The sequence below is a fragment of the Rattus rattus genome, chromosome 13 (assembly GCF_011064425.1).
Source record: "Rattus rattus isolate New Zealand chromosome 13, Rrattus_CSIRO_v1, whole genome shotgun sequence".
NCBI classification, from domain to species: domain Eukaryota; kingdom Metazoa; phylum Chordata; class Mammalia; order Rodentia; family Muridae; genus Rattus; species Rattus rattus.
In genome coordinates this window covers 12,361,779-12,388,808 of record NC_046166.1, presented here as the reverse complement: position 1 = coordinate 12,388,808, position 27,030 = coordinate 12,361,779, and the positions used below count along the sequence as shown (strand labels likewise).

The 27,030-nt window shown below is 52.0% G+C and overlaps 1 protein-coding gene across 1 annotated transcript; it reads left to right on the top strand.

Moving 5' to 3' along the window:
• The first annotated feature begins 602 nt into the window (after window positions 1-602).
• Window positions 603-24,962, top strand: Ncan (neurocan). Its single transcript, XM_032918625.1, is given in 16 exon segments — window positions 603-721; window positions 4,831-4,910; window positions 5,832-6,230; window positions 8,599-8,773; window positions 8,870-8,997; window positions 9,300-9,593; window positions 11,010-11,158; window positions 11,160-11,604; window positions 12,737-13,930; window positions 17,163-17,279; window positions 18,762-18,875; window positions 19,294-19,452; window positions 20,546-20,628; window positions 22,727-22,871; window positions 23,285-23,467; window positions 24,543-24,962. Coding segments are annotated over 15 exon segments (3,789 nt in total). The 5' UTR covers window positions 603-721; window positions 4,831-4,837; the 3' UTR covers window positions 24,674-24,962.
• Window positions 24,963-27,030: the final 2,068 nt, after the last annotated feature.

Sequence of the window (27,030 nt, the reverse complement as noted above, 5' to 3'; positions counted from 1 at the left end):
GGAGCAGTTAACACATCAGGCTCGATCCCTGATGATTTAACGTTGTTTATCACAGTTATTTATTTGATGTGGGGTTGTGGGGGTCAGAGGACAAATCCCAGGAGTCACTTCTCTTCTTCTACCTTGTAGGTCACAGGGATTGAACTCGGGGCCTGGAGCTTGGCAGCAATCGTATTTACTGCTGAGCAAAGACTATACCGTTGTCTCACAGGCTCTCTGGTGACTCGGCAGCTGTGTGACCCAGTGGCTCCTCCGAGCCATTTCTGTTCTAGGAATGGTTAAACTGTCTTTGGAACCTTGGAGAGTCAGACTTGAACCCTACTCTGCCCTTCCTTCTGCGTGACCTTGGCAAACACTTTTACATCCATGAGGCTCAGTTTCCCCACCTGTAAATTGGAGCAGGCAGCCTCACGAGGCATACTGGAGCCATTTAATGGGGTTCCTAAGAGCGCAAAGAGAGTGGGGGCGGAGTTAGGTGTAGCCAGCCCCTGGACTGTGTCCGGACAAACGTGAAAGGAATCTCAGGCAGGGCAGCCCCCCTCCCAACGCAGATGGAGGCCAGGAGCTGCGCATGCGCAGAGCATCCCTGTGGTCCTTTATAAGTGAGCAGGCTGCGCCTGGCTTGCGAGCGCCTGGACTCTAGGGCTGAAGAAACACCGGAGCCAGGCGTCGCGTCCTTTGTGCCCGGAACCGTGGGGATGTGTCCGCGCTAAGGAGCCAGGTGTGGGGGCCCGGCAGAGAGGGGGGCAAAAGGAAATTGGACTTGGGGAGGACTGACCAGAATGAAGGGGAAGCCCCCCTCCTCAATGGGGATGGACAGGGAATGATGGGGGAGGGGAACCAAGTTTGGGGGTCCCGAGAGCATGAGGGGCGGCCTTAGGGGTGTTGGGAATGGAAGGGAGTCTTGAATGAAAAGACAACCCTATCCCTGGTAGGGAGGATCCCTGGCTGCATCTAGTTCTCTGGATCGAGCAGGAGGATCTGGGAGCTAGGGCTAGGGGAGGGGCACCCCGAGTTTGGAGAAAAGACAAGGGCATCCTGTTCATGACCCAGGGAATCTTTAGACTGGGTACCCCAGTATTTTAGCTGTGACACGCCAGGAATTTGAAATGGAGACCTCCAATTTACACATGAGTGGAAGGCTATGGTGAGGAGGGGGTCCCCGATTTAAGAGTGTGTGTAGCTGAGTCTCCTCCCTGGGAAGGGAAGCCAGACAGGTCTCTGTCCTCTTACTGCATCCTGAGCTAAGGAGGAGGCTCATACAGGCATCCTAAGGGGTGCCCTGTTTTTCTAATAGATGAGTTGGGGTGCAGTCTCTTTACCCAGTAAGCATGTTTGCTGTTCTGGCTAATGCTGGATGTGGGTTCTAGTGTGCCCCAAGATGGATGTCCAGAACCTGGATGGACCCTGTGAGGGGACAGGATTCCCCCATATGCCGCAATCTCCACATCACCTCAGCCCTCCACCCCCGTGCTTTACCCCAAGTCTGCCTGTATGAGGCATTTTAAAAACTCTCTTTGGGTGACCAGGTGCTAGAAGGGAGGGGACCCAGCACTTGGGTATAGGAGTGACCCCCGTGCGTACACCACAGTGTGGCTTTGTTCATTCTAAGTGTGTTTGGGACGAGGCCAGGCTGAGGCAGTCCAGGGTGGGTGATGGCTCAAGCCAGGCATGTGGGGACCAGTTAGGAAGGTATGAATTCATACATTGTGACATCCCAGACTCTGGCAGTCTCGGTGGCCCCTGGACATCCCTACAGGGTGACAGGGGAGGTTTTCTCCCCAGGAAGCGAGGGTCTTTGTGTGTCAATGAGCCACGAGGAGAAGCACATTTGGGGTCTTCTGTGACTGACATAACTGACAACAGTGTCTTTTGTTACAAAACTATGCTGGGGGCCACATTACCAGTGGCCCTTCATCGGTCACCAAGGCCACATGCATCCTTTTCCGTACATCCCAGGGCTGGTGTGGCAGCCTGTGGGAGGAGCCAGACCTGGTGGTTGATTCGTTAGGGGCTTCAGCAGAGGGCTCCAGACCATGGGCGCCTTTGTGTAGAGGCCGTCGTACAACCTAGCCAGGCGACATCGGCATGGTTCTCTTTGTTAATGTCCCTGGAAGTCTGTGTGTGTGTGTGTCTCTCTCCTGGGGTGTGTCTTGTGAATAGGAGAAGGGGACTCAGAGCATGGGGGTGCAAGGCTGAGGAGTCACAGTGGGAGGGGCATGGCTGGGGTGGAGACCCTCCCTTGACTCCCTTTCTTCTCCAGTGTTCTATGCTCACGCCTGTGCACACAAATCCAGGGTGAGTCTTGGGCCGGGAACCCTCAGTGTGTGCAAGTGCGTGTGCATGAATGTATGTGGCTTTTCCCCCTGGGACCAGAAATCCTTCTGGGGCTGATGTGCCCACATCACAGGGTGCCGACATAGGCACATTGTCACACATGCAGTGACACTAGATGACAAGTGTCCAACTCCATCTCAGTGGATAGACGAGAGACAGGGTGGGGGTGGGAATGGAACAGGGGTACAAACACACGGGAGCCTGTGAATGTGCCTCCCCTCTCCCCTGCAGGCCCCTGCTTGCATATACATGAGGCTAATGCATCATTCATGAGGGGGTGGGCCCAAACCTCAGCCTAAAAGCTGCCACTCGCCTCTGGTGGCCCAGGGGAGGAAGCATTTTAAGAAAAGGGTGTGTGGTGTGAGGATGTGAGGAGAAGGATGAGGGGGGGTGTTTGGGGAGGGAGAACCAGGAAACTAACAGTGTCTGTCACTGTGTTGGGCTACCTTTGGGTATTTTTAGGGTGTTCCCAAGGCTTTGTGTACAAAAAGCTGTTTTTAAAGGTGATATATCACAAGTCTTAGCACATTCCTTCCGGATGACTTCAGAGGGTTTGTGCTAAATGAGGCTCATTTTACAGGTGGGGAAACTGAGGCATGGGGCAACAAGGCCTCTGGGGAAGAGTTGCATGGTGGGTAAATAGAGTGTGACATGGATTCTTTTTTTTTCCCCCTTTGGGGAGGGGTGTTTCTGAGACAGCATTTCTCTGTGAGTAGCTCCTGCTGTCCTATAGAAATTCTGTAAACAGGTTGGTCTGCAACTCAGAGGACCACCTGTCTCTGCTTCCCCGGTGCTTGGATTAAAAGAGTGCACCATCACAACCAGCTAGAGATTTTTTTCCTTTTTCCTTTTCTTTTTCCTTTCCTTTTCCTTTCAGTCTCATGTAGTACAGACTGACTTCAAGCTTAAAATGAAGTTCAAGGTAGCTTCAAACCCTTGATCCTCCTACCTCCACCTCCAAGTGCTAAGATAAGATGACAGACTTTGGCCACCACAGCCAGCTGAACTCAATTATGTGGAGAGGGTTGGGAAGAAAGAAAGAAAGAAAGAAAGAATGAAAGAACACATTTTCTGGCTTTTATCCCTCCTAAGATGGGGTGGTCGTAGGCACTAGGGTACCCCACACTGGCTTAGGGTTCCTAGATGAAGAAATCGGGACGGCCTGGATTGGCGTTAGAGTCTGTGGACATTTACAAGTTGGTAGCCTGTGCTCTGCTCTGCAACCCAAAGCAAACAGCGAGCCCTTTCTGGATTCAGAAGCAGGTTGGGCAGAGAGCCCCCGCGGTACGCCTCAGAGTTCAGCACCAAGGACAGGTCCTCGACCTGCGTGCTCTTTTGCGTCGGTAGAAACAGGGAGGGCTGAAGGGAGCTGAGGGCATCAAGACCTCTAGAGACCCCGCCCACAGGGCTTGCTCTACTTTGAAAGGCTAAAGGGCAGGTTTGCAGGAAGTCCTCAGACTCTCTCTCCCCTGACCTCTTTGAGCCCCTGCGAGAGGCCTGAGTTGAGAGAGGGGCAAAGTTTTGTTGAAGAATCCTTGGAATAAATGAATTTCAGGCACCCGAAGTAGACCTTGCTCATAGTAAGTGCTCAATAACCTGCCTACTTTATGCCAAGTGGGGCATGGCCCTTATGGAGGGGATAGCCCCAGAGCAGAGGAAGCCACATCTGTGGACTGTATGCCGTTAGTTGGGAGGATTGAGCTTGGGGGAGAGCCTGGGCCTCCCCAAAAGGATGAGGACCCACTGCTTCCCTTGGGCGCTCCCAATCTGATGGCAGAAGCTGACTTGAAAGACAGAACTTCAGCCTTGGCAGTGCAGGGTTTAATGGCAATATTAGCCACGGCTAAAATGTTCTCCTTCAAGCCAAGTTGCTCAAAGCATTGTGTGTAAGTTGACTCATTCATCCCTTCCAGTCAGCTGTTGTCCTCATCTGACCCATGAGGAAAGAGAGGCAGAGAGAAGCTAAGCTGCTTGCCTAAAGTCACAAAGCAAGGAAGAGGCACAGCACAGAACTTGCTGTGCTCATCAGGTTGGACTGAAGCTGCCTCCACTCCTCCAGGGCTGAGACGTGGGACCATAAGTGTGAGCCGCCAACCTTAGCATGGAGGGCTGTGCAGGACTGCAGTCTGGCCCTCCCAGGTGCTCAGTGGGCTCTGGGGTCTGAGGCTAGAGCTGGAGGACCCATGGGAGCGTGGCAAGGGCTAGGAACAGAATCCAAGGCTATGGAAGCCTGGGAGGTACCCGGGGCCAGAACCCAGGGCCTCTTGTGAGCTCAGCAGGTGTGCCACCACAAGCCACACCCTGGCCTCTCTGCTTGATTCTGAAGTGAGATGCTCTGGGTATGAATCCTGCTTGGCCCCTGCTTCCCTTACTCAGCAGCCTTCAGCAACATGCTGGTTCTAATTCTTCTTAGGGCTGTGTGGTTCCTCCATGTTGAATGTTTGGGCGTGTGGGTGCCATGACTCACCTTCCCTCCCTCTCCTTTGCTCCTAGCTCCAGTATGGGGGCCGAATCTGTCTGGGCCTCGGGCCTCCTGGTGCTGTGGCTGCTTCTCCTAGTGTCTGGGGATCAGGGTGAGTGGGATTTACAGGGAGTGGGGAGTCTTTTCAGTCTACAGCCATAGCCATGGGTCAGCGGGATGGGATGAGGCTTTTTATTCTAGAACGTTTTTCTACTGCTCCTACAATATACAACAAGAATAGCTGAGGCCAGCCTTTGAACAGTGGAGAGAGAACAAGATACCTGAGAGGTTATTTTTAGTTGTAACCAGCAGAGGCTGGAGGTTCCCGCCTCTCACTGTCTTATGCTGAACTGATCTGAAAAAGAAAGGTGGGGGACAGAGACGATAACACGGGGGTTGATTGCTGATGTCTGCCATGGGTGGGCCAAGGGAAGGAAGATCTTTGTATCTTTCCTGGAGTCTCCCTAAGGGTGGTCAGGAGTCAGATTTTATGAATCCCTTACTTTGTTTCTTTGTTGGCTATGGGCAAGAATATTTATTTCTCTGAGCTTCAGTTTCCCCAGTGTCCTAAAAGAAGACAAGACATGGACTGGAGAGATGGTTCAGTGGTTACAGACACTGACTGCTCTTCCAGAGGTCCTGAGTTCAAATCCCAGCAATCATGTGAGGCAGAACCATGAATGACTTGGTTCCAGGAGTCCCTTTTGCACAGTGACATTGCGTGGGCAGTCTTGCCTCTCTGACCTTGGTCTCTCTGTAAAGAGGTGTTAATAAAGCTGAGTGTAGTAGCCCACGCCAAGCATCCCAGCACTGGGGAGGCAGAGGCAGGAGGATCTCTGTAAGTCGGAGGCTGGCCTGGTTTATATGAGCTCCAGGATAGACAGGACCACATAGTAAGACACTATCTCAAAAAGGGAACCAAAGTATTAGGGAGAGAAAAAGAATAAAACACTCACTAAAGCAAGAAATGTAGTGTCTTCAGGCTGCTCTCCCACCCCCCACCTTTGACTCAGGTCCTCTCTCTCCACCCCAGACACACGGGACACCACCACCACGGAAAAGGGGCTTCACATGCTGAAGTCGGGGTCAGGACCCATCCAGGCTGCTTTGGCAGAGTTAGTGGCCCTGCCCTGCTTCTTTACCCTTCAACCACGGCAAAGCCCCCTGGGAGACATTCCTCGGATCAAGTGGACGAAAGTTCAGACTGCATCAGGCCAGCGACAGGATTTGCCAATCTTGGTGGCCAAAGACAACGTGGTGCGTGTGGCCAAGGGCTGGCAGGGGCGGGTGTCATTGCCTGCCTATCCCCGGCACAGAGCCAATGCTACACTTCTGTTGGGGCCACTGCGAGCCAGTGACTCTGGGCTGTATCGCTGCCAAGTGGTGAAGGGTATCGAGGATGAGCAGGACCTGGTAACCCTGGAAGTGACGGGTGAGTTGGGGCAGGTAATGGGCGTGGTCAGATGTGAAAGGGGAGGGACCTAGAACGAAGGAGGAAGGGTTAAGACTGAGAGGAGGGGCCTAAGAATCAGGGGAAAATTCAAAGGAAGGAAGAAAGCTGGAAAAAGAGGATCTGAGGATAAGAAAAAGTGCCTAGGACTGAAGGAGAGGAACCAAGGATAAAGGAGGAGAGGCCAGAGTTAAAGGAAGAAGAACTGAGGGTGGATGGGAGGGGAGGGGCAAGTGTGGAGGAGAGAAGGGGTCAAGGATGAAAGAGGAGAGGCGAAGAAAAAGGGGTAGGGCTAAGGTAGTAGGGGAAATATTAAGACAGAAGGGAAGGGGTTGGGGATTTAGCTCAGTGGTAGAGCGCTTGCCTAGCAAGCGCAAGGCCCTGGGTTCGGTCCCCAGCTCCGAAGGGGGGGGGGAGACAGAAGGGGAAGGGCTACAATAGTAGGGGAGTGGCTAAGACAGAGGGGGAGGGGCTACAATGGTAGGGGAGTGGCTAACACAGAATGGGGAAGGGAATAAAAGGGTAGAGGAGAGGCTAGGAGAAAAAGGGAGCAGCCAAACTATGAAAGGGGAGAGCCTGGTGATTATGTGGGCGTTGTAGGACTGAAGAGAAGATATTGGGATGGAAGGAGAGAGGCTGAGGATGGACAGGAAAGACTTAGAATGGGAAAGGAGGGACCGAGATGGAAGGGGAGGGGCTAAATCAGGACGGGATGGAGTAAGCCTGAGGCCAATGGGGTTCACTTTAGAAGTCGCTCGGTATAGGGCCCCTCCAGGTTTTCTGATATTCTGGACCCAGGCTCAGCCCTTTCTTAGTCTTCTTTATAGGGGAGAGGGACCAGCAGCGCTGCAGGACCTTCACCTAAGCTGGACTGTAACCCCTTTTAAGACCCTTTACCCTTGATTTACCTAAGACAAAATTATTAGCTTTCCATCAGAATACGAATATGTCCATGTAGTAGTGCACCCACCCTCTACATTTTAGAGTCTGACGAAGGAGAGTCATCAAATATCAAGGCCAGCCTGGACTATGAGACCCTGTCTTGAAACACAGTGATGCCAGGCCGCTAAGGTTTTGGTGGTTAGAAGTCCTTATTTCTCCTCCAGATATGAGTTTGGTTCCCAGAACACATGTCGGGTGGTTCCAGGGACTCTGCTAACTCTTCCCTCATCATGTATCACACACATATAGACTCATACACAAACACATGCATACAGACACATACACAGGCACACGTACACTCGAACACACATGCACAGCACACGGGTGCACAAAATGAAAACTGCAGTGGCTCAGGGCTAGAGAGAGATGGCTCAGGGGTTAAGAGCACTTGCTGCTTTTCAGAGGGCTTGAGTTCAGTCCCCTCATGGCAGCTCACAACCGCATAATTCCATTGTAGAGAACTCTGTGCACTGGACAGCAGCAGACATTCTGGTACTCATTTACAATCAAGGAAGTAGACAGCCAGGTGGTAATGGTGCAAGCCTTTAATCCCAGCACTTGGGGGGCAGAGGCAGAAGGATCTCTGTGAGTTCAAGGTCAGTCTGGTCTACAGAGAGTTCCGTGACAGCCAGGAATAAACAGAGAAATCCTGTCAAGAGCATTTCTACCCAGATTATCTGCTAAATTCCACTGTAGTTTCTGTTTTCCCAGCAGGAGGAAAAAAAAAAAAAACCAAGCTGAGGGGGCGGGGGAGGGGCTGTGGGGGTGAACTCAGTAAGCAGCAGCAGATGGAGCTATGTGAGTCAAGGCCTAGCCTGGGCTACATATTAAGACCCTGTCCCCAAAACAGAACTGAAGCCTAGCAGTGGTGGCACATACCTTTAATCCCAGAGGGAGGCGGATCTCTATGTGTCAGAGTCCTCAGGTCTACAGAGCAAGTTCTAGGACAGCTAGAGAAAGCCTTCTGGAAAGACCAACCAACCAACCAAAAGCAGAAATGAGTTAAGGGATGAGAAGGCGGACGGAATGAGTTCCAAGTCATTCTTCACTACTCATGCACACATGTACATGCACACAGGTACACAAAATTTAAAATGCAGTAAATCAGGGCTGAGGAGAGTTGAAGTTGGAGGCCAGCCTAGGCTACATGAGGCAATTTTTTTTCTTTCTTTCTCTCTGTGTGTGTTTCATTGTTGGTTTTGTTTTGAAACATCTTCGTTCTGTTGTAGCCCTGGCTGGCCAGAAACTCACTCTGTAGACCAGGCTGGCCTCGAACTCAGAGATCCACCTGCCGCTGCCTCCCGAGTGCTAGGATTAACAGTAAGAGACTCTGACTTTAGAAAATGTGCCCAAGGGAGGTCCTTTCCCTAAGATTTCCCTCTCGGGCCTCGTGGCTGTTACCCCACAGGCGTCGTGTTCCATTATCGGGCCGCCCGGGACCGCTATGCGTTGACCTTCGCTGAGGCCCAGGAGGCTTGTCACCTGAGCTCCGCTACCATTGCGGCTCCAAGGCACCTGCAGGCTGCGTTCGAAGATGGCTTTGACAACTGCGATGCGGGCTGGCTCTCAGACCGCACGGTCCGGTGAGGGGGTGAGCGGGAGGCATGGGACTGGGGTTCGCTCCTGGACAAAGAGGCTCCAGGAACACAGGGCGATAGCCACTCCCCTCGCACGGTCAGGTACCCGATCACTCAGTCGCGCCCCGGTTGCTATGGTGATCGCAGCAGCCTGCCAGGTGTCCGGAGCTACGGGAGACGCGACCCGCAGGAACTCTACGATGTCTACTGCTTTGCCCGCGAGCTAGGGGGTAAGGCAAGGCGCGGCTGGGAGCCTGTCGCCACCTATCCTTGAGTGCTATCCCACGCCCCGTATTTCCTTAAGTCCACACGAATCTCTCCGAATGCTCAGTGTCCTCCAAAGCTGCACGTGGGACCTGGTCACCTCTCCCTGAGTGTCAGGTGTTCTTCCAGCCCCCAGTCCTGTTAAATCCCCTCGAATCTCTCCAAAGTTGGAGCCACGACTTGGGCCACCCATCTCCCGAGCTCCCTATCCAAAGGTCCACGCGTCCCTCCTCCCCCCACCCTTCTGACTGCTCTCTCCCTCTCCCAGGTGAAGTCTTTTACGTGGGCCCCGCCCGCCGACTGACCCTGGCGGGGGCGCGGGCACTGTGTCAGCGTCAGGGTGCAGCGCTGGCCTCCGTGGGACAGTTGCACCTGGCCTGGCACGAGGGCCTGGACCAGTGCGACCCGGGCTGGCTGGCAGACGGCAGCGTGCGCTACCCGATCCAGACTCCGCGGCGGCGTTGCGGGGGCTCCGCTCCAGGTGTGCGCACAGTGTACCGCTTCGCCAACCGCACCGGCTTTCCTGCGCCAGGAGCCCGCTTCGACGCCTACTGCTTCCGAGGTGCGTTAGGACGTGCCCCTGCTGGTCATGCCCTAGAGCCATCGTCTTGGGCCACTCTTCCTGGGTGTATGTCATCCAAACAGGCTAACAGTTGAGGGTGTCTGATTAAGCCATGCCCCTCAGAGTGGTCCCTGCCTGACCACAGACGGTCCAACCTCTGCAACTACCGGTTGTACCTGTGGGTGTGTTCCCTTGCGATCGCAGCCCCATCAGGAAAGCTTAGTTAGGACTGTGCTTCATGTCACAAGGCCCCTGAAGGTGCATCCTGAAAGCCACGCCTCCATTGGAGTTTCTCCTTCCAGACCACACCCCATAATCTGCATTGGGCAGCACAAACCACATCCCACTATTGTGTTCCCTTGAATCAGGAGTTTCTGAAGACCACATGCCCTGCGAGTAAGTCCTCTCCAAATCATGTCCCTCGACAGGATCCTTGTTGGAGACCACATCTCATGCTTTAATCCCATAACCCCTATGAGGACCGTTGATGATGAGCATGTTCTGTGGGTGTGTCTACTGTGGTCATGCTTCTAAACGCAGGCAAGCGAAGGCCACATTCCTACCAGCATTTATTTATTTATGTTTTGCTTGAGACAGGATCTCACTATGCAGCCCTGGCTGCCCTGGAACTCATGGGGATGCACCTGCCTCTGCCTCCCAAATGCTGCATGCCCAGAAACTTTCTATTTGTTCTCCAGCTATGGCTGCAGTTCACTTGGTAGATCACATACCTAGCAAGACAAAGGCCTGAATCCCATATCAATCACCAAATAAAGCCAGGTGTGGGGCTGAGCGTCTGGGAGAAGGAGGCAAAAGAATCAGAAGTATTAAGGTCACTCTTGTACCCAGCATTTGAAAGGCTGAGGTGGGAGAATCTCTGAGGGTTTGAAGCAAGCCTGGGCTACATGTTGAATTCCAGGTGAGCTTGGGTAACAGACAGACAGAAGACAGAGCACTAATGGGTGGAGCTCTGCCTCTTCCTCTATGGGCTCCGCCCTGGGTGGGTCTTATCTGCCTACCTGTCCCCACACCACAGGCCCAGCCTAGTGGAGATGTAGCAGGAACTCCTCACTTTTCCATCTCAGAGTTCCACCAGTGAACCCAGCTGCCTCTGATGCTCACATGACTAGCTGACCTGATCTTGACCTGCACATTCTGGTCAGAGACCACCCAGAAAGACAGATGCCCAGATGCAGCAGGCTAGGACGTACATAGACAATCTCGTGTAGGAATTTCCCATCATGCTTGGGCCCACACCTCTTCTGCTTTTTCTTTTTTTTTTTTTTTCTTTTTTTTTTTCTTTTTTTTTTTTTTTTTTTTTTTGGAGCTGGGGACCAACCCAAGGGCCTTGTGCTTGCTAGGCAAGCGCTCTACCACTGAGCTAAATCCCCAACCCCTCTTCTGCTTTTTCTATAGCTCATCACCATACACCACAACGTGGAGACTCGAGATCCCCTCATCTGGAGATGAGGGGAGATTATGTCAGCAGAGGGCCGCCAGCCCCAGAACTAAAGCCCAGATTGGGGGAGCAGGAGGTGATAACACCTGACTTCCAGGAACCTCTCAGTATCCAGTGGAGAAGATGAACCCCTAGATTTGACAAGGACACAAGCATCTCAGGAGACCCTCGGCTCTACCCCAGGGGGTCCCACACTGGCTTCATGGCCCTCTCGGGAAAAGTGGCTGCTTACAGATGTCACAAGCTCCACGGGTGTCCCCAGCCCCAGCAGCCTGGGAGTAGACATGGAAGAGACAACACCCTCAGGCACACAGGTAGCCCCCACCCCCACAATGAGGAGGGGCCGCTTTAAAGGGTTGAATGGTCGACACTTCCAGCAACAGGGCTCAGAAGACCAGCTTCTGGAGGCAGCAGAGGCCAGTGCCCAGCCTCCCACCCTGGAAGTTACTGCTGACCACATGGGGCCTTCTGCAACCACAGAGGCCTTGGAAAGTGACCAGAGCCACAGTCCTTGGGCCATTCTGACCAATGAAGTGGATGTGCCAGGGGCAGGTGAGTGACCTGAGGAGAAAGGAAGGGTGAGCACAGCCACATACCATTCTAGCAGCTCCCTGAGCTCGCCCATAGTCCTGCCTCCAAGTCCCTATTTTAGTGTGTGTGTGTGTGTGTGTGTGTACACATGTGGCTGAGTTTTACTGTGTGTGTGCATGTGTGGGGTTGAATATTCATGTGTGCACGCACACAAGCTCTCAGAGACCAGAGGTGGACTTCAAGTGTCTCTTCCTTTATGACCCTTCATCTTGGATTTTGAGACAGGGTCTCTCACTAAAACTGGCACTCACTCCGGCTACACTGGGAAGCCTCCTGTATCCATTTCCCTTTTCACTGGAATTAAAGCCCTGTGCCCAGCTCTTATGTGGGTGCTGGAGATCCAACTCAGATCTTCTTGTTTTTACAGCAAACACTTTACCCTCTGACCCATCATCCCAGCCCCTGAGTTTTATGATTTTTTAAAAGATTTATTTATTTATTATCTATAAGTACACTGTCATTGTCATCACACACACATCAGAAGAGGGCATCAGATCCCTATTACAGATGGTTGTGAGCCACCATGTGGTTGCTGGGAATTGAACTCAGGACCTCTGGAAGAGCAGTCAGTGCTCTTAACCACTGAGTCACGTCTCCAGCCCAAGTTTTATGTTTTGAGACAGAGTCTCATTCTACCTGAGGCTGGCCTGGCACTCATAGCAATCCTCCTGCTTCGGTCTCCTAAGTGCTAAATTAACAGGTGTGTGCTGACATACTTGGCTTCTATTATTTGCTGGAGGAGGGTATTAAGACAACTTCTGGGGTTGGGGATTTAGCTCAGTGGTAGAGTGCTTGTCTAGCAAGAGCAAGGCCCTGGGTTCGGTCCTCAGCTCCAGAAAAAAAAAAAAAAAAGACAACTCCTTATGTAGCCCAGGCTGGCCTCTAAATTCTTTGTATCTAAGGCTGACTCCAGATTTTCCTGGCTCCTCCTGTGTGTTTAAGAGTCTCATTCAGCCATGTTTTTGGAGCCTGTGTCTCTGTGTAGTGCAGAGTGGCCTTAAATGGTCATCCTCCTCTCTCAGCCTCCCAGGGGCTGACACAGGTGTGTGCCACCAGGCCTGCTAACTAACTGTAGCTCATTTTGATGTCACAGGCTCTCTTGGCAGCAGGAGTCTCCCAGAGTCCCGGAAGTGGTCCCCGTCGCTGATTTCACCCAGTACTGTCCCAAGCACTGACAGTACTCCTGGCCTGAAGCCAGGGGCAGATGAGGCCCCCGGTGTGAAGTCAGCCATCCACCACCCACCCTGGTTGCCCTCAGAACCCGCTGTTCCACCCTCCATTCCCTCGGAGGCCCTAAGTGCTGTCTCCCTAGAGGCATCCCCTGGTGATGGCTCTCCAGACTTCCCCATTGTAGCCATGCTTCGAGCCCCCAAACTGTGGCTTCTGCCACACTCTACACTCGTCCCGAATGTGTCCCCAATCCCACTCTCCCCAGCTTCTCCACTCCCCTCCTCGGTCCCAGAAGAACAGGCTGTCAGACCTGTCAGCTTTGGACCAGAAGACCCCGAGACCCCATTTCAGACCACCATGGCTGCCCCAGTTGAAGCCAGCCACGGATCCCCTGAGGCAGACTCCATAGAAATCGAGGGGATCAGCTCCATGCAGGCTACAAAGCACCCCATCTCTGGCCCATGGGCTTCTTTGGACTCCAGTAATGTGACAGTGAATCCTGTCCCTTCTGATGCTGGCATCCTAGGGACTGAGTCTGGGGTCTTGGACTTACCAGGGAGTCCCACATCAGACGGACAGGCCACTGTGGACAAGGTGCTGGCCACCTGGCTACCACTGCCTGACCACAGACTGGACACTGGCTCCCAGTCCACACCCATGGAAGCCCATGGAGTAACCATGAGTGTGGAACCTACAGTGGCTTTGGAAGGAGGTGCCACCAAAGACCCAATGGAGGCCACCATGGATGTGGTCCCCAGCACTGTTGATGCCACTTCAGGGTCTGAACCCAAAAGTTCCATTTCTAGCACCCATGTGGTTGTGACTGCGGCTGGGGCCCAGGGCACACCCACACTGACCCCTACAAGCTCTGAAGGCCAGATGGTGGCCCAGGAGTCACTGGGAACTCTCAGCAGTCTGCCTTCTCATCCCTGGTCATCTCTGGCCTCCAGCATGGACGAAGTGGCCTCGGTTTCCTCAGGAGAACCCACAGGGCTGTGGGACATCCCCAGCACTCTGATACCTGTGTCCTTGGGCTTGGATGAATCAGACCTGAAGGTTGTGGCTGAGAGTCCAGGCTTGGAGGGCTTCTGGGAAGAGGTGGCCAGTGGGCAGGAAGGTAAGTTCTGGATTCTCCATCTGTCCTAGTGTGGCCAGGACCTGGGGACTGGAGGCTGGGGGTTCCCTGAGCAGAGGAAATTCTCTGGTGGGACTGGAATTTTCTAACAAAGGATGATGCCTGAGGTCAGAGGTCAGGAGGCAGGTTTCATCGAACCTTTCTGTGTTGTGTTGTGCTATTATTGTTCAGATAGGGTTCTCTGTGTTGCCCAGGCTGTCCTGAAACTCACTTTGTAGACCACGCTGGCCTTGAACTCACAGAGATCCGCCTGTGGCATACACCACTTTGCCCAGCTAACATTGGGACTTTTAACATTGAAAGCGTGTGGTCACTGGTTAAAGCATGGGCCCCAAGAGGTGTCAGAGGATTGGATTTGGAAAGTTCTGTGTTCAAATGTCCAGATCACTTTGAAAGGGCAGCGTGATACAGAGGGTTGGCCTTGAATGATTTTCATGTCTTGAGAAGCCAGCTGGATCTGGTTGTATCCCAGGCGGGGAAGTAAGAGCAGGATATGGTTCAAGCAGTATCTAGGATAGACGACAGGAACCACAGCTGGACTGACCCAGTCTGGAGATGGCAGGAACTGGAGCCAAGGACAGGGCAGTAGGCAAGAGCCGGCTCAGTGACCAGTGGCCATTGTGGAACCCAGGTTGGCCTTATGGTGGTGGCAATCCTCCTGCCTCAGCCTTCGGAATGGTGAAATAACAGGTGTTTGCCATCATACCCAGTGTCTTAGTCATTGTTCTATTTCTGTGAAGAGACACCGTGACCAAGGCAACTCATAACGCATGTGACTGGACTGCCTTACAGTTTCAAAGGTTTAGCTATCGTCATGGCAGCACACATGGTCCCAGGATTGAGAGCTACATCCTGGTACACATGCAGACAGAAGAGAGCTGGGCCTGGCACAGGCTTTTTAAATCCCCCAAGCCTACCTCCAGGGACACACTTCCCCTAGCAAGGCCACCCTCACGATCTTTCCATTTGTTCAAAGGGTTCCAGAGCCCTGGTGACCGAACATTCAAAGATATGAACCTGTGGGTGGGGCTATTCTCATTCAGACCACCACACCTGGCTTGTTTTATAAAGTCATTCATTTCTTTATGTGCAGGTGTGTGTGTGCGTTTATGTTGGTGTACATATGAACACATGCATGCACGGTCCATGGGGGCCTCTCTTCAGGTACTGTGTGTGTGTGCATGCACATGCATGTGTACCTGCTGTAACACTTTTGTGAAGACTGGGGGATAACATTTGAGAGAGGGCTTCCTCCTCCCACCATGTGGGTTCCAGGAATCAAGCTTGGGTCATCAGGCTGGGCATTGTCATCTGCTGACCCACCCTGCCGGCTCTCCAAAGCTCTTTGTCTTCTGTCTGTTGGCTAGTCGGTGAGCCTCCGGAACCTTCGATCTCCATCTCCCCAGAGCTAGGACCAGAGGCGCATACTGAAGGGGGTTTGCCTGCAGATGTGTGCACTGCATGTTTGCCTAGTGCCCATGGAGATTTCTTAGAGCCAGAGCTATGGATGAACCAGTGCTCATAACCCCCAAGTGGATGCTGGGAATCAAACCTCTAAACTGTTCTTAACTGCTGAACTTTCCGTTCTCACCCCCACCTCACCTGTGAGACAGGATCTCACTATGGAGTCCTGGCTGGCCTGGAGCTTGCTACGTAGCTCAAACAAGCCAGCTTCTAATTCACACAGAAACCCATCTGCCCGTGCCTCCAGAGCGCCTGGATTAAAAACCACGCACCATCAGACCATCAGACCCGGCTGTAGCCAACCAACTATTTTGAAGAGGGTGCAAGGGCTTGAACTGAGGTTTGAACTGTCTCTGCAGCTTTTCCTCCTTTTCGGAGACAGGGTTTCTCAATCTGTAGCCCAGGCTGGCCTAGAGATCTTGCTAACCCTTCTGCCTCAGTCTCCTGAGTGTGGGGATCATGGACATGTGTCCCCATGTCCAGCCAGCTTGACTTAACTTTACAACGTCTCATGGGACAAGTTCTCATTTGGTTCTCAATTGTTCGTGGGGAAACCAAGGGAAGGGGAGATCTGAGCACCCAATACATTCATGCAGTTGTGGCTGGAACTGGACATGGAACAGAAAAACAAACAAAAAATAGAGCTTGTGAGTTGGGCTTGGCGCATGCCTGTCAGCCCAGCACTGGGGAGGTAAAGGCAGAGGGTCAGAGTTCAAAGTTGTCTCAGCCGAGGAGTGAGTTCAAGGACAGCGTGGATTACTACATGAAACTGTAGAAAGGAGGGAGTCAGGAAAGAGGGGAGCAGGAAGGAAGAAATGAAAAGAGGAGGAAAGGATGAGGGAAGGAAGGAAGAGGAGCTTCTGTCCCTAAAAGTTAAATGAAGGATCTGCAGTCATACCTCGGGGGGAGGGGATGACCCTGCAGGCAGAAGGTGGCTGTGGTGGTGGAAGGGTAGTGAGACGCCCACAGCACAAATGCTAATAACGACAAAAATACACCAAGTCGGCTGAGTCAGCGCCAGCCGTGGGCAGGTGTCGTGGCGGGGACACCTGGTGGCTGTCAAGTGTTGCTTATTATCCTCTGTTCCAGACACACTAGCACAGGGCTGGGGCTTCAGCAAGCACATCACACAGACCAGAGCCTGCTGTCTCCCAGTGTCACTGCCCCAGGGACAGATATCAGTCACTGCAGGACAGCCAGCCACCTCCAACCGTTCAGTTAGTAATGATTGGTGTCTTGAAAGCAGATAATCTACAGCAACCTCTGAGTGGTCGAGCTGACACGGGGCTCGCAGGACTGTATGCATCACCTCATTTTAATTAATTCAAGCATGAATGAGGGGAGTGGCCGCCATATGGAATGTCACTGCTCTTGGGCAAGATGGAGACAAAAGCAAGAAGTACAAAAAGGAACCTGGCAGGGCTGGTGAGAGGACTCAGTGGGTAAAGGAGCTTGCTGCTAAGCCTGCGGGCGTGAGTTCAAGCCACGCGACCCACATGGTGACAGAGAGAATTAACTCTTACAATGTGGCTTCCGGTCTCTGGGTGAACCAATCTAATATGGCCTGGGAGAGGACTTTGCCCTGAGCAGGGTGTCCCACAGACAGAGTGGTAAGGTCTTTTAGCAAAGCATCCAACCCACTCATTGGGGAGGCAACAGAGGGGACTCCGCAGACAAGGAACGAGTTCTGGATTCTATGAAAGATGACATAGTGTCTGGTCCATCCTCACACTGCCTGTCTACCCCACAGACCCCACGGATCCCTGCGAGAACAACCCTTGTCTGCACGGGGGCACCTGCCGCACGAATGGCACCATGTACGGCTGTAGTTGTGATCAGGGCTATGCTGGGGAGAATTGTGAAATTGGTAAGTGTCCCAACCCAGAGTGCTGCTCTGTCCCTTGTGAGTCCAGGTGAAACACCTGAAATTATCTGGGTTTAAACTAGATAGCTGAGCTGCTCTGTCCTGGAGGATTAGCTCAGGACAGCTACTCCCCACTATGAGGATTAGGGGTTAGGAGGGGACAAGAAAAGGGTCAGATGCTCCCCATCAAGCAAAGGTCTGTGGGAGACTACCCTCATCCAGGTACACAGCAGTGTGGGTACCACTCACATTGCTAAAGATGAGATTACATTAAATATAAATGGTGTAAAATAGAAATAAATACATCTAATTTGGATCCAGCTAATTCCAGTTGCATGAGATCCAACACCTTCTTCTGGCCTCTGTAGGCAGTGCACACAAACGGTACCATGGACACATATGCAAGCAAAACATAGCCAACTATGTCTGTGCTAGGAATTGAATCTGGATTCTCTGGACCTTAACCTCTGAGCCATTTCTCCAGCCCTTGTGGTGTAATTTCTTGATCACTGTGCATCCGTTGCTTGACTTCACAACCTCACTAGGAGTTACAGAGTCATAACTGACAATAAAAATGAGGGTGAGGCATGGGGGCACAGCCCCAAACCCCAGTACTCAGGAAGCAGAGGCTTGTGGATCTCTATGAGTTTAAGGCCAGCCTGGTCTACATAGCATGTTCCAGGACAGCCAGGGCTACAGATAAAGAGATCCTTTCTCCAAAACAAAGCAAACTCACACAAAATAAATAAATGTCTTTTTTAAATATTTTAAAAATCCAAATGAGTTATAAGTAACAGATGCACCATGTGCACACACATACACACTCACACACACATGCACACACACATGCATACACATGTACACACACTCACATGCACACACACATGCACACACACGTACACACGCACAGGCACACACACTCACACATACATGCACACATATACATGCACACATACTCTCATACACATTCATGCACACATTCATTCATACATACTCTCACACACATTCATGCACACACACTCTCATACACATGCTTACACATACACTCACACACATTCACACACTCATGCACACACACTCTCATACACACTCATACACACACTCACACATAACACACTCATACACATGCTCACACATATACTCACGCACAATCATACACGCACACTTACACACTCACACACACAGGGGGTTGGAAATTGTTTTGGGGGACAAAGCATCTGGGTTTGTTTACAAATACTGCCAGTGGGGCCCTTGCAAGTAATGACTTTTGGGCTGTGGTACCCCGAGTGCCTGAGTCCCATTCTTCTACCCCCCCATGGTACCTGCTGTCATTCATGTTCACCAGTATCATAGCCGAAGGGCAATCCCTATGGGCGGGCGTCCAGGGGACGGGATGGTTAGAAGGACCTTGACCCATCTTCTACCTGTGGGTTGGGATCTGAGTAGAGACTGACCTCTGACCTCTGCCCATTGCCCGCTTCCCAGACATTGATGACTGCTTGTGCAGCCCTTGTGAGAATGGGGGTACCTGCATTGACGAGGTGAATGGTTTCATCTGCCTCTGTCTCCCCAGCTATGGGGGCAACCTGTGCGAGAAGGGTGAGTCCCCGCTTGGCACACATTTAAGTCTTGTCTGGGTCTGGCTGAGTCCCACGGGGTGTAAATTAGCTTTATTTTATTATTTATTTTTGTGTTCTTACATTTTAAAAGCTTCGGTATTTCGTGCATGGGCGCATAGTGGGTGGGGGTGGGGAGCATGGGTATGCGTGGCAGTGTGTGGAGATTGGGAAAGATGTTCAGGCCTCAGCTCTCTCCCTGTCTAGTCAGCTCCTCAGGCTTGGTGGCGATCACCCTTACCTACTGAGGTGTCTATTTCATTTAAGATTTTTTAATCAATGAATTCATTTTATGTGTATGGGTTTTGTGGCCACACGTCTGTCCGGGTATCACGGGTGCCGTGGTAAGCAGCCCCCCTCATGCTCTCCCACCGCCCCCATGCTCTCCTGCCGCCCCCCAGACACAGAAGGATGCGACCGTGGCTGGCACAAATTCCAGGGCCACTGCTACCGCTACTTTGCTCATCGGCGGGCCTGGGAGGACGCAGAGAGAGACTGCAGGCGCCGAGCCGGCCACCTGACAAGTGTCCACTCCCCAGAAGAGCACAAGTTCATTAACAGTAAGGACAGGGTAGTGGGCTGGGGTCGGGACTTGTCCTTTGACCAATGCACCACCCAGGAGTCCTGGAGACAGCACCTTACCAACTCCCTGCCGCCTCCCTGATGGCACACATGTCTGGGGAAGCCTGTGTTAGTACACGGATGCTCCCTAAGTGTTCTTTGCACGCATGTTATCTTCCCAGCTCCTCGTCAGCCTGTGACTGACAGGTAAGGTGTGTCATCAGGAGGTGACACTCACGGGGGCCAAGGAGCCTGACCATCAAGCACGTCGAAGTGGATAATGCCTCCATTATTTTTATTCCATTGTATCATTCCATATTATTTTGAACACTCTAGGAATTGACAAATAGAATAGAGTCCGGGTGGAAGCTGGGGCGCCCTGGGCCTCTGCAGTGATGTACTTTAGTCATTGTGGGTTTCCTCACGTGGCCCTGACCCTGTGGACGTCCTCTTGTTCGTCCACCCAGCTCACTGCCCATCGTCTGAACTGGCCTTTGGTTCCCTGATGCTCTAGCCCTCCTGCCTCAGCCAGCCCTGCCCAGGGTGGCCTCTGTCCCCCACTCCTGCCTTTCGGAGAGAGCCGGCCAGGACTGTGCCTGTTCTCGCCCCTGCTGCATTGGTCCTTGCTGACTGCCAGGTTCCCCTTCCCTTACATCTGTAGCCAGGGCTGGACAGGGCTCTGGGCCTCTCTCAGCTCTGCAAGCCCCCATTCACTACAGCACTCTGTAACACACTGAACCTGTGCAAACTGTGGCTGAGGTGGGGCTGTCTGTCCGCCATCCTCCTCCTTCCCACCCATCCAACTAACTCTTGGTCACCCTAACTCTGCCCTTTCACATCCTTCCCACTCAACCCCCAACTTCTGGTCCTTTCTCTGCCACCTCGCACTCAGGTCTCAGACTCATAAGCCCATGCTTACTGCCTATCCCTGTCTTGGTCATCCACCTCATTCATTTTCCCTGCCCGCTCCGCCCTTTGTGATTCTCGCCAGCCTGAGACTCCTCCAGCCCCCTTTAGGCTGGGAAGGAGAAGAAAGTCTGTCCCCCTTCACCCCGGGGCAGGTGCACACTGTCACAGCCCCTCTCCCAACAGGTTTTGGACACGAGAATTCATGGATTGGCCTGAATGACAGGACAGTAGAGAGGGACTTCCAGTGGACAGACAACACGGGACTGGTGAGTGGCAGCTCCTTGATCTCAGACTGCTGAGCCTGTGGCCCTGCCCAGTGGCCTCAGTTTACCTCCCTGTGAAGCAATCACCGGTGGGCATCATAAGTCCTCAGAAGCAGACTGGAGAGATGGCTCCGTGGTTAAGAGCACTGACTGCTCTTCCAGAGGTCCTGAGTTCAAATCCCAGCAACCACATGGTGGCTCACAACCCTCTGTAATGGGATCTGATGTCCTCTTCTGGTGTCTGAAGACAATGACAGCGTGCTTACATTAAATAAATAAATAAATAAATAAATAAATAAATAAATAAATAAATATTTTAAAAGAGTCCTCAGAAGCTCTGAGGCGTGGCTTGGAAGAGGAAACCCTCCTAGAATCCCTCTGTGAGGGGCTGGGGATGTAACTCAGGGGTGGAGCCTCTACCTAGAATCCCCCAGTGAGGATTAGCATGGCTAATCCTGGGTTCTGTCCAAACACTGTAAAATATAAAGATATACATACCACTGTGGTTACTGTAGTACGCGCCAGACTTCTTAGTACCTGGGGAGCCTAGGCAGGACGACCACCAGCAGTCTGAGCTTTAGCCTTGGTTACGAAGTGAGTTGTAGACCAGTCACTGTTACACAGGAAGACCCTGTCTCAAAAAGCATCAGTAAGCTGAGCAACAGGTTAAAGTCAGCACAGGGTCAGACTCCATGAGAGGAAACCTGCTGAGGCGCTGTGGAGCGGGGGTGGGGCCATTAGGAGGCCTTGGGAGATGTAGCCATGTGGGGGTGGAGCCGTGCCGTGGGTTGGGTGGAGCTACGGGTGGGGCTTGGGAAGTAGGCGGCATGTGCTGGGTGCTGGGTGCTGGGCAGGCAGAATAAGGAATTATTTTTTCCTGGATTGGTGTAGAATTTTGGCTTGTCGTGATGAAAATTTTCTAGAAATAGATACAGTGGTAATGGTTATACAACACTAAGAATGGGAGTGACGCCATGAACCATGGCTTTAAAATTCCTTACATGGGATCGGATGAGACGGCACAGCAGGTGCAGGCCGGCTGCCCAGCCTGATAGCCTGAGTTTGATCCCCGGGGACTCACATGGTACAAGGAAAGAACAGACTTCCAAGGGCGTCTCTGACTTCCAAAGGTGTGCGTGTGCATGTATGTCCCTCTTCTGAAATCGATTTTGAGTCGGGGTCTCTCTGTGTAGCCCTGGCTGTCCTGGAACCCCCTCTGTAGACCAGGCTAGTTTTTTTTTTTTTTTTTTTTTGGTTCTTTTTTTCGGAGCTGGGGATCGAACCCAGGGCCTTGCGCTTCCTAGGCAAGCGCTCTACCACTGAGCTAAATCCCCAACCCCGACCAGGCTAGTTTTAAACTTAGAGATTTGCCTGCCTCTGTCTTCCAAGTAATGGAATTTAAAGTGTGTGCCACCATGCATGGCTCAAGTGAATAAATATGTTTGTGAAATTTATTTACTTATTTAATGTGTGGGGGTGTTTTTGTTGGATTGTCTGTGCACCATGTACATGCAGTGCCCTCTGAGGTCAGAAGAGGGCATTGAACCTTCTGAAACTGGAGTTACCAAAGGTTGTGAGCCACTATGTGAGTGCTGAGATTTGAACTTAGGTCTTCTGAAAGAGCAGCCAGTGCTCAACTGCTGAGCCGTCTCTCCTGCCCAAATTTTAAAAATGAAATAATACATTTAAAGGCAAGACCAACACAATTTGTAAGATATCCATCCCCTCTTGCTTCCGGTGAATTCTGGCCCTGCCCACTCTGCCAACAAGCATCCCCACCATCTGGCACTGACTCCTTCCCTGCCCCTGGGCCTTTGCAAGTGTTGTTCCCTATGCTCGTTCTGCACCTGGGTCCCCCTCTGCTTTAGTGCCTCCTGTTGCCTCCTCAGGGAAGCCCTCCTTTACTTCCACGTTGAGCATTTCTTCAACTACTTACCTAATGCTGATGTGCATGGGAACCTGGGGAGCGGGAAGGGGTAGTAAAAGAAGGGGGCACTGATTCTCATCTTGGAGGTGTTGACAGCCAAGCGAGTGATCCCAACTAACTCTCTCTCTCTCTCTCTCTCTCTCTCTCTCTCTCTCTCTCTCTCTCTCCCCAAAGCAATATGAGAACTGGAGAGAGAAGCAGCCGGATAATTTCTTCGCAGGTGGGGAGGATTGTGTGGTGATGGTGGCGCATGAGAATGGACGCTGGAATGATGTCCCCTGTAACTACAACCTCCCCTACGTCTGCAAGAAGGGTACAGGTACTGCACACTTCTTTCCCTGTTGTCCTTCCAGACACTTGTAGTTGTTTTCCTGTGACCTGACCTTTTCCCAATTAGTGCCTTGAGGTTATTGATTTCTAAGAACTCTTTGCATCCGAAGGAATAATTTGTAGGCATTCTGTCCATTTTTCTTTTCTTCTGTGCTTCAGTTTTTCTTGTGCCTTATGCCCTAGGGAGTAGGGTGTGTCCCGAAGATTCTGTCCCTACCTTAAGGGGCTGCTGGTTTAGGTAAAAGGCAAGAGACAGCCACAGTCATTTGTAGTTCTGTGAGCTGAGAGCCATGCAGAGGGAGGGACCTGATCACATGTGGAGGATTCTCATCCTAAAAGATGTATCACTGGTTTATTCTCACCTTCACCGACTTCCTTAACCAGAGACTCCTCTGTCCCCAGTGCTGTGTGGGCCCCCTCCAGCAGTGGAGAATGCCTCTCTTGTTGGTGCGCGCAAGGTCAAGTACAATGTCCATGCCACTGTGCGATACCAGTGTGATGAAGGATTCTCCCAGCACCATGTGGCTACCATCCGATGCCGAAACAATGGGAAGTGGGACCGGCCTCAGATTGTGTGCACCAAGCGTAAGCGCCATGCCTGATACCCTGTCCCCAGTTGTTTATAGCTCTTGATTATAATGTCTGTCCAACCATGATGCAGCATCTGTAACCCCAGCAAGCTGGAGGCTGAGGCAGGAAGATTACAAGTTCGAGGTCAGCCTAGGTGGAAGACCCACGGGAGAAAAGAAGCTAGGCTGAGGATGTGACTCAGTGGGTAGAGCCAGGGTGTCCATTTCCAGCATAAGCTAGGACTGGTGGCAACACCTGTCATTCCAGCACCCAGGAAGTGGAGGCAGGAGGATCAAAAGTTCAAGGTCATCCTCTGCTACATAGTAAATTTGAGGCCAGCCTGGCCTACATGAGGTCCTGTTTCAAAAAAAAAAAAAAAAAGTCTTCCTGGTGATAAAACCTTACAGATAAGTGAAATATTACCAGCCTTCTTAGAGCTGCTGTTGGTACGCTCAATTGTTTAGAGACAGAATCTCACATAACCCTGGCTGACCTCAAAGTTGGGACGTGTAACCAAGCCATGTTTACCAGACTCCCAGTGCTGGAGTGACAAGTACACCCAAGTCCTCGCACCCTGTTCTCAGCCGCTCTGAGGCTGGTGGGAAGAGGCCGTAGACCCCAGGCCAGCCTGGGTTACAAAGTAAGACACACAGCATTCAGGGATGTGGCTCTCTTGGTAAACTAAGTCAAATTTGTCGTCCCTGCCAAGATGGTTTTTAAAAAATATTTGTTTATTTATTATATATGAATATATTGTCACTGTCTTCAGACACACCAGAAGAGGGCATCAGATCCCATTACAGATGGTTGTGAACCACCATGTGGTTGCTGGGAATTGAACTCAGGACCTCTGGAAAAGCAGTCAGTGCTCTTAACCACTGAGCCATCTCTCCAACCCCACCAAGATGGCTTTTGTTTTGATGTGTTTTGTTTCCCTGGGGTTATTGAAAAAGGGTCTCACTGTGCAGCTCTTGCTGGCCTTGTCCTCCCTGCCTCCGCTTCCCAGTGTTTTTCTCTTTCCATTCCTGTGAGGAGACCAGTGACATCCAGTCAGTCATCTTCATCCTTCTCATCTCTTCCATCCCTGCAGCCAGGCGGTCACATCGGATGCGTCGACACCACCACCATCCACACCGGCATCACAAGCCACGCAAGGAGCACAGAAAACACAAGAGACACCCAGCGGAAGACTGGGAGAAAGATGAAGGGGATTTCTGCTAACGATCCAGACTAATCAAGCACAAGCTCCCACACCTCCTCCAGAGCATTCCCCTGGGGACCCAGAACCCAGACAGCCACCAGAGAGAGGGTGGGGACACCCCGGAGCCCCACATCCCTGCAGTTGGTCCTCTGTACAAAGCTCAGATCACCCTCTCCTTCCTTACTGAGGTCCTCCTGGCAGGGGTGGCGGGGGCCTGAGAGGCCACTCTGGTCTGGCTGAGCCCCTAGGATTACTTCCCAGCTGTCAAAGGGAGTCGCAAAGTCTGCATCCATGAGGGGCAACAGTATGTCTGTGTGTCTGCGGGCGCTGGGGAGTGGCTTTCACACCAGAGATTCAGGCTTCGTAAACAGCAGACTATACTGAATCCATGGCAAACCTTTGGTTAAAGTCACTGTATTTGAGTGGAGGACCAGCAGAGCAAACAGGATGCTCTGTGGTCCCCTGGGATCCCCCAAGGGCGGGTTTCCATCCCTCCGTCTTTCTTTTTTCCCTTTCTTCTTCCTCCCTCTCAATTCCAACACTGCCAGGCCTCAACCTAGGCTGGCCTTGAACTCACTATTGTAGAAGGATGTCCTCGAAGTCTCAATCCTCCTGCCCCTGTGCCACCATGCCTACCTGGTTTATTTGGTGCTGGACATGGAACCCAGCGCTGGGCAAGTGCTCTCTCTACTAACCAGCTCTGGTCTTTGGTCTTGGTGCAGACCACTAAATCTAGTGTGGAACTCTTGTATATTGAATTTTAGTGATGTCTCTTAGCCTGGCCTCCGTGGCTTCCTAGGGGAGGTTCCTCAGAGCAATGGGGGTGGGGAGGGTTACTGTATTGCTGACTCCCCACGTCTAGTGCAGCGCTGAGATCCGGTGGTTCTGTTTTGGGTTGTTTTTGTTTTGAGACAGGGCCTCACTGTGCAGCTCTAGCTGGCCTGGAACTTGCTATGTAGACCAGGCTAGCCTGGAACTCAGCGATCTGTCTGCCTCTGCCTCTCAAGTTACTATGCCCAGCCTTCTTTTGTTTTACTGACCTAGGATCTCTATAGCCTAGGCTGGGTTTCAGCCCACAGCGATCAGATCCTTTCTCAACCACCTAAGAGCTGAGGTGACAGGCACACCATCACGTGTGGCACTTTTGTGGGTTCGTGATGGCAAATCTCCCACACCCATGTGACCAGACGTGAGACAGCAGAGTAGAGTGTACTGGATGCTGCTGTACCCCTCTCCTCCATCTCAGGGAGACAGACAACCTTCTGCCCGGACCAAGATGCTGCCATGTTTTCTAACCCAGAGCCTGTCTTTACTAAAACCCTCTCAGCAGACCTCAGTAAATCTCCTGCCTCAGATCCCATCCCTACCCCACCCCACCCCACTTCTGTTTCCACATCCTGCCTAACTGACTTAATGCTTACAGTGTTCGTGGTCCTATGGTAGAGAGAATGCTCTTAGAATCAACACACGCACACGCACGTGCGCATGCGTGTACACACACACACACACACACACACACACACACACACACGCACACACACCCCTTCTCTCCTGGTTTTACATTTTTACAATGTGACAGAATACACTTGGCATTCCCTCTCCCCAAATGCACCCCAGAAAGACTTCCCAAGCCAGGGACAGAGTTCCTCACTCAGAGGGATTTGTCTACAGAGCTCATGTAGTCTGGGTGGAACCTGTGAGTTTATGTTAAAACCACATGGTTCTGGGGTCCATGCCCTGCTCTTCCTAAGTAAGTGTTTACTGAGCCTGCATCTCTCATGCGAGGTAAAACCACTAAGTCTGAGCTCAGCCCCGTGGGTAAAGATGCTAGCTGCATAAGCCTGAAGAAGTCAGTTTAATACCTGAAACCCATGTTTCAAAACTGAGAAGCCGGGTTGGGGATTTAGCTCAGCAGTAGAGCGCTTGCCTATCGAAGCCAAGTAGGGCCGTGTGAATCCTGGTCCCAGCATTCCTGTTGAGAGAGACTACAGGAAGCTTGTGAGCCAGCTAGCCTGGGGGATGAGCCACGGCAGAAACAAGGGAGGAGCACAGCCAATTCCTAAAGGTTAGCATTTGACCTCCACTGCACACCGCAGGGTGGGCGAATCCCCTACCACACGCACAACCCCACCACACGCACACTGCACAAGCACAAAATAAATAAGTAAAAATTTCAGAAACTCTAGGAGCTGGTGGGCTGAGGTGGGGCAGGGATGAGTGCTTAGACAGAGCTGCACAGGTTCTGGGGTCCATGCCCTGCTCTTCCTAAGTGTTTACTGAGCCTGCATCTCTCACGGGAGGTAATGAAAGCCTGGGGCAGTTACTGAATAGAAGCCATGTAAAGCCTTTTGAGATGCCCTTGAATCCTCTCAGCAGC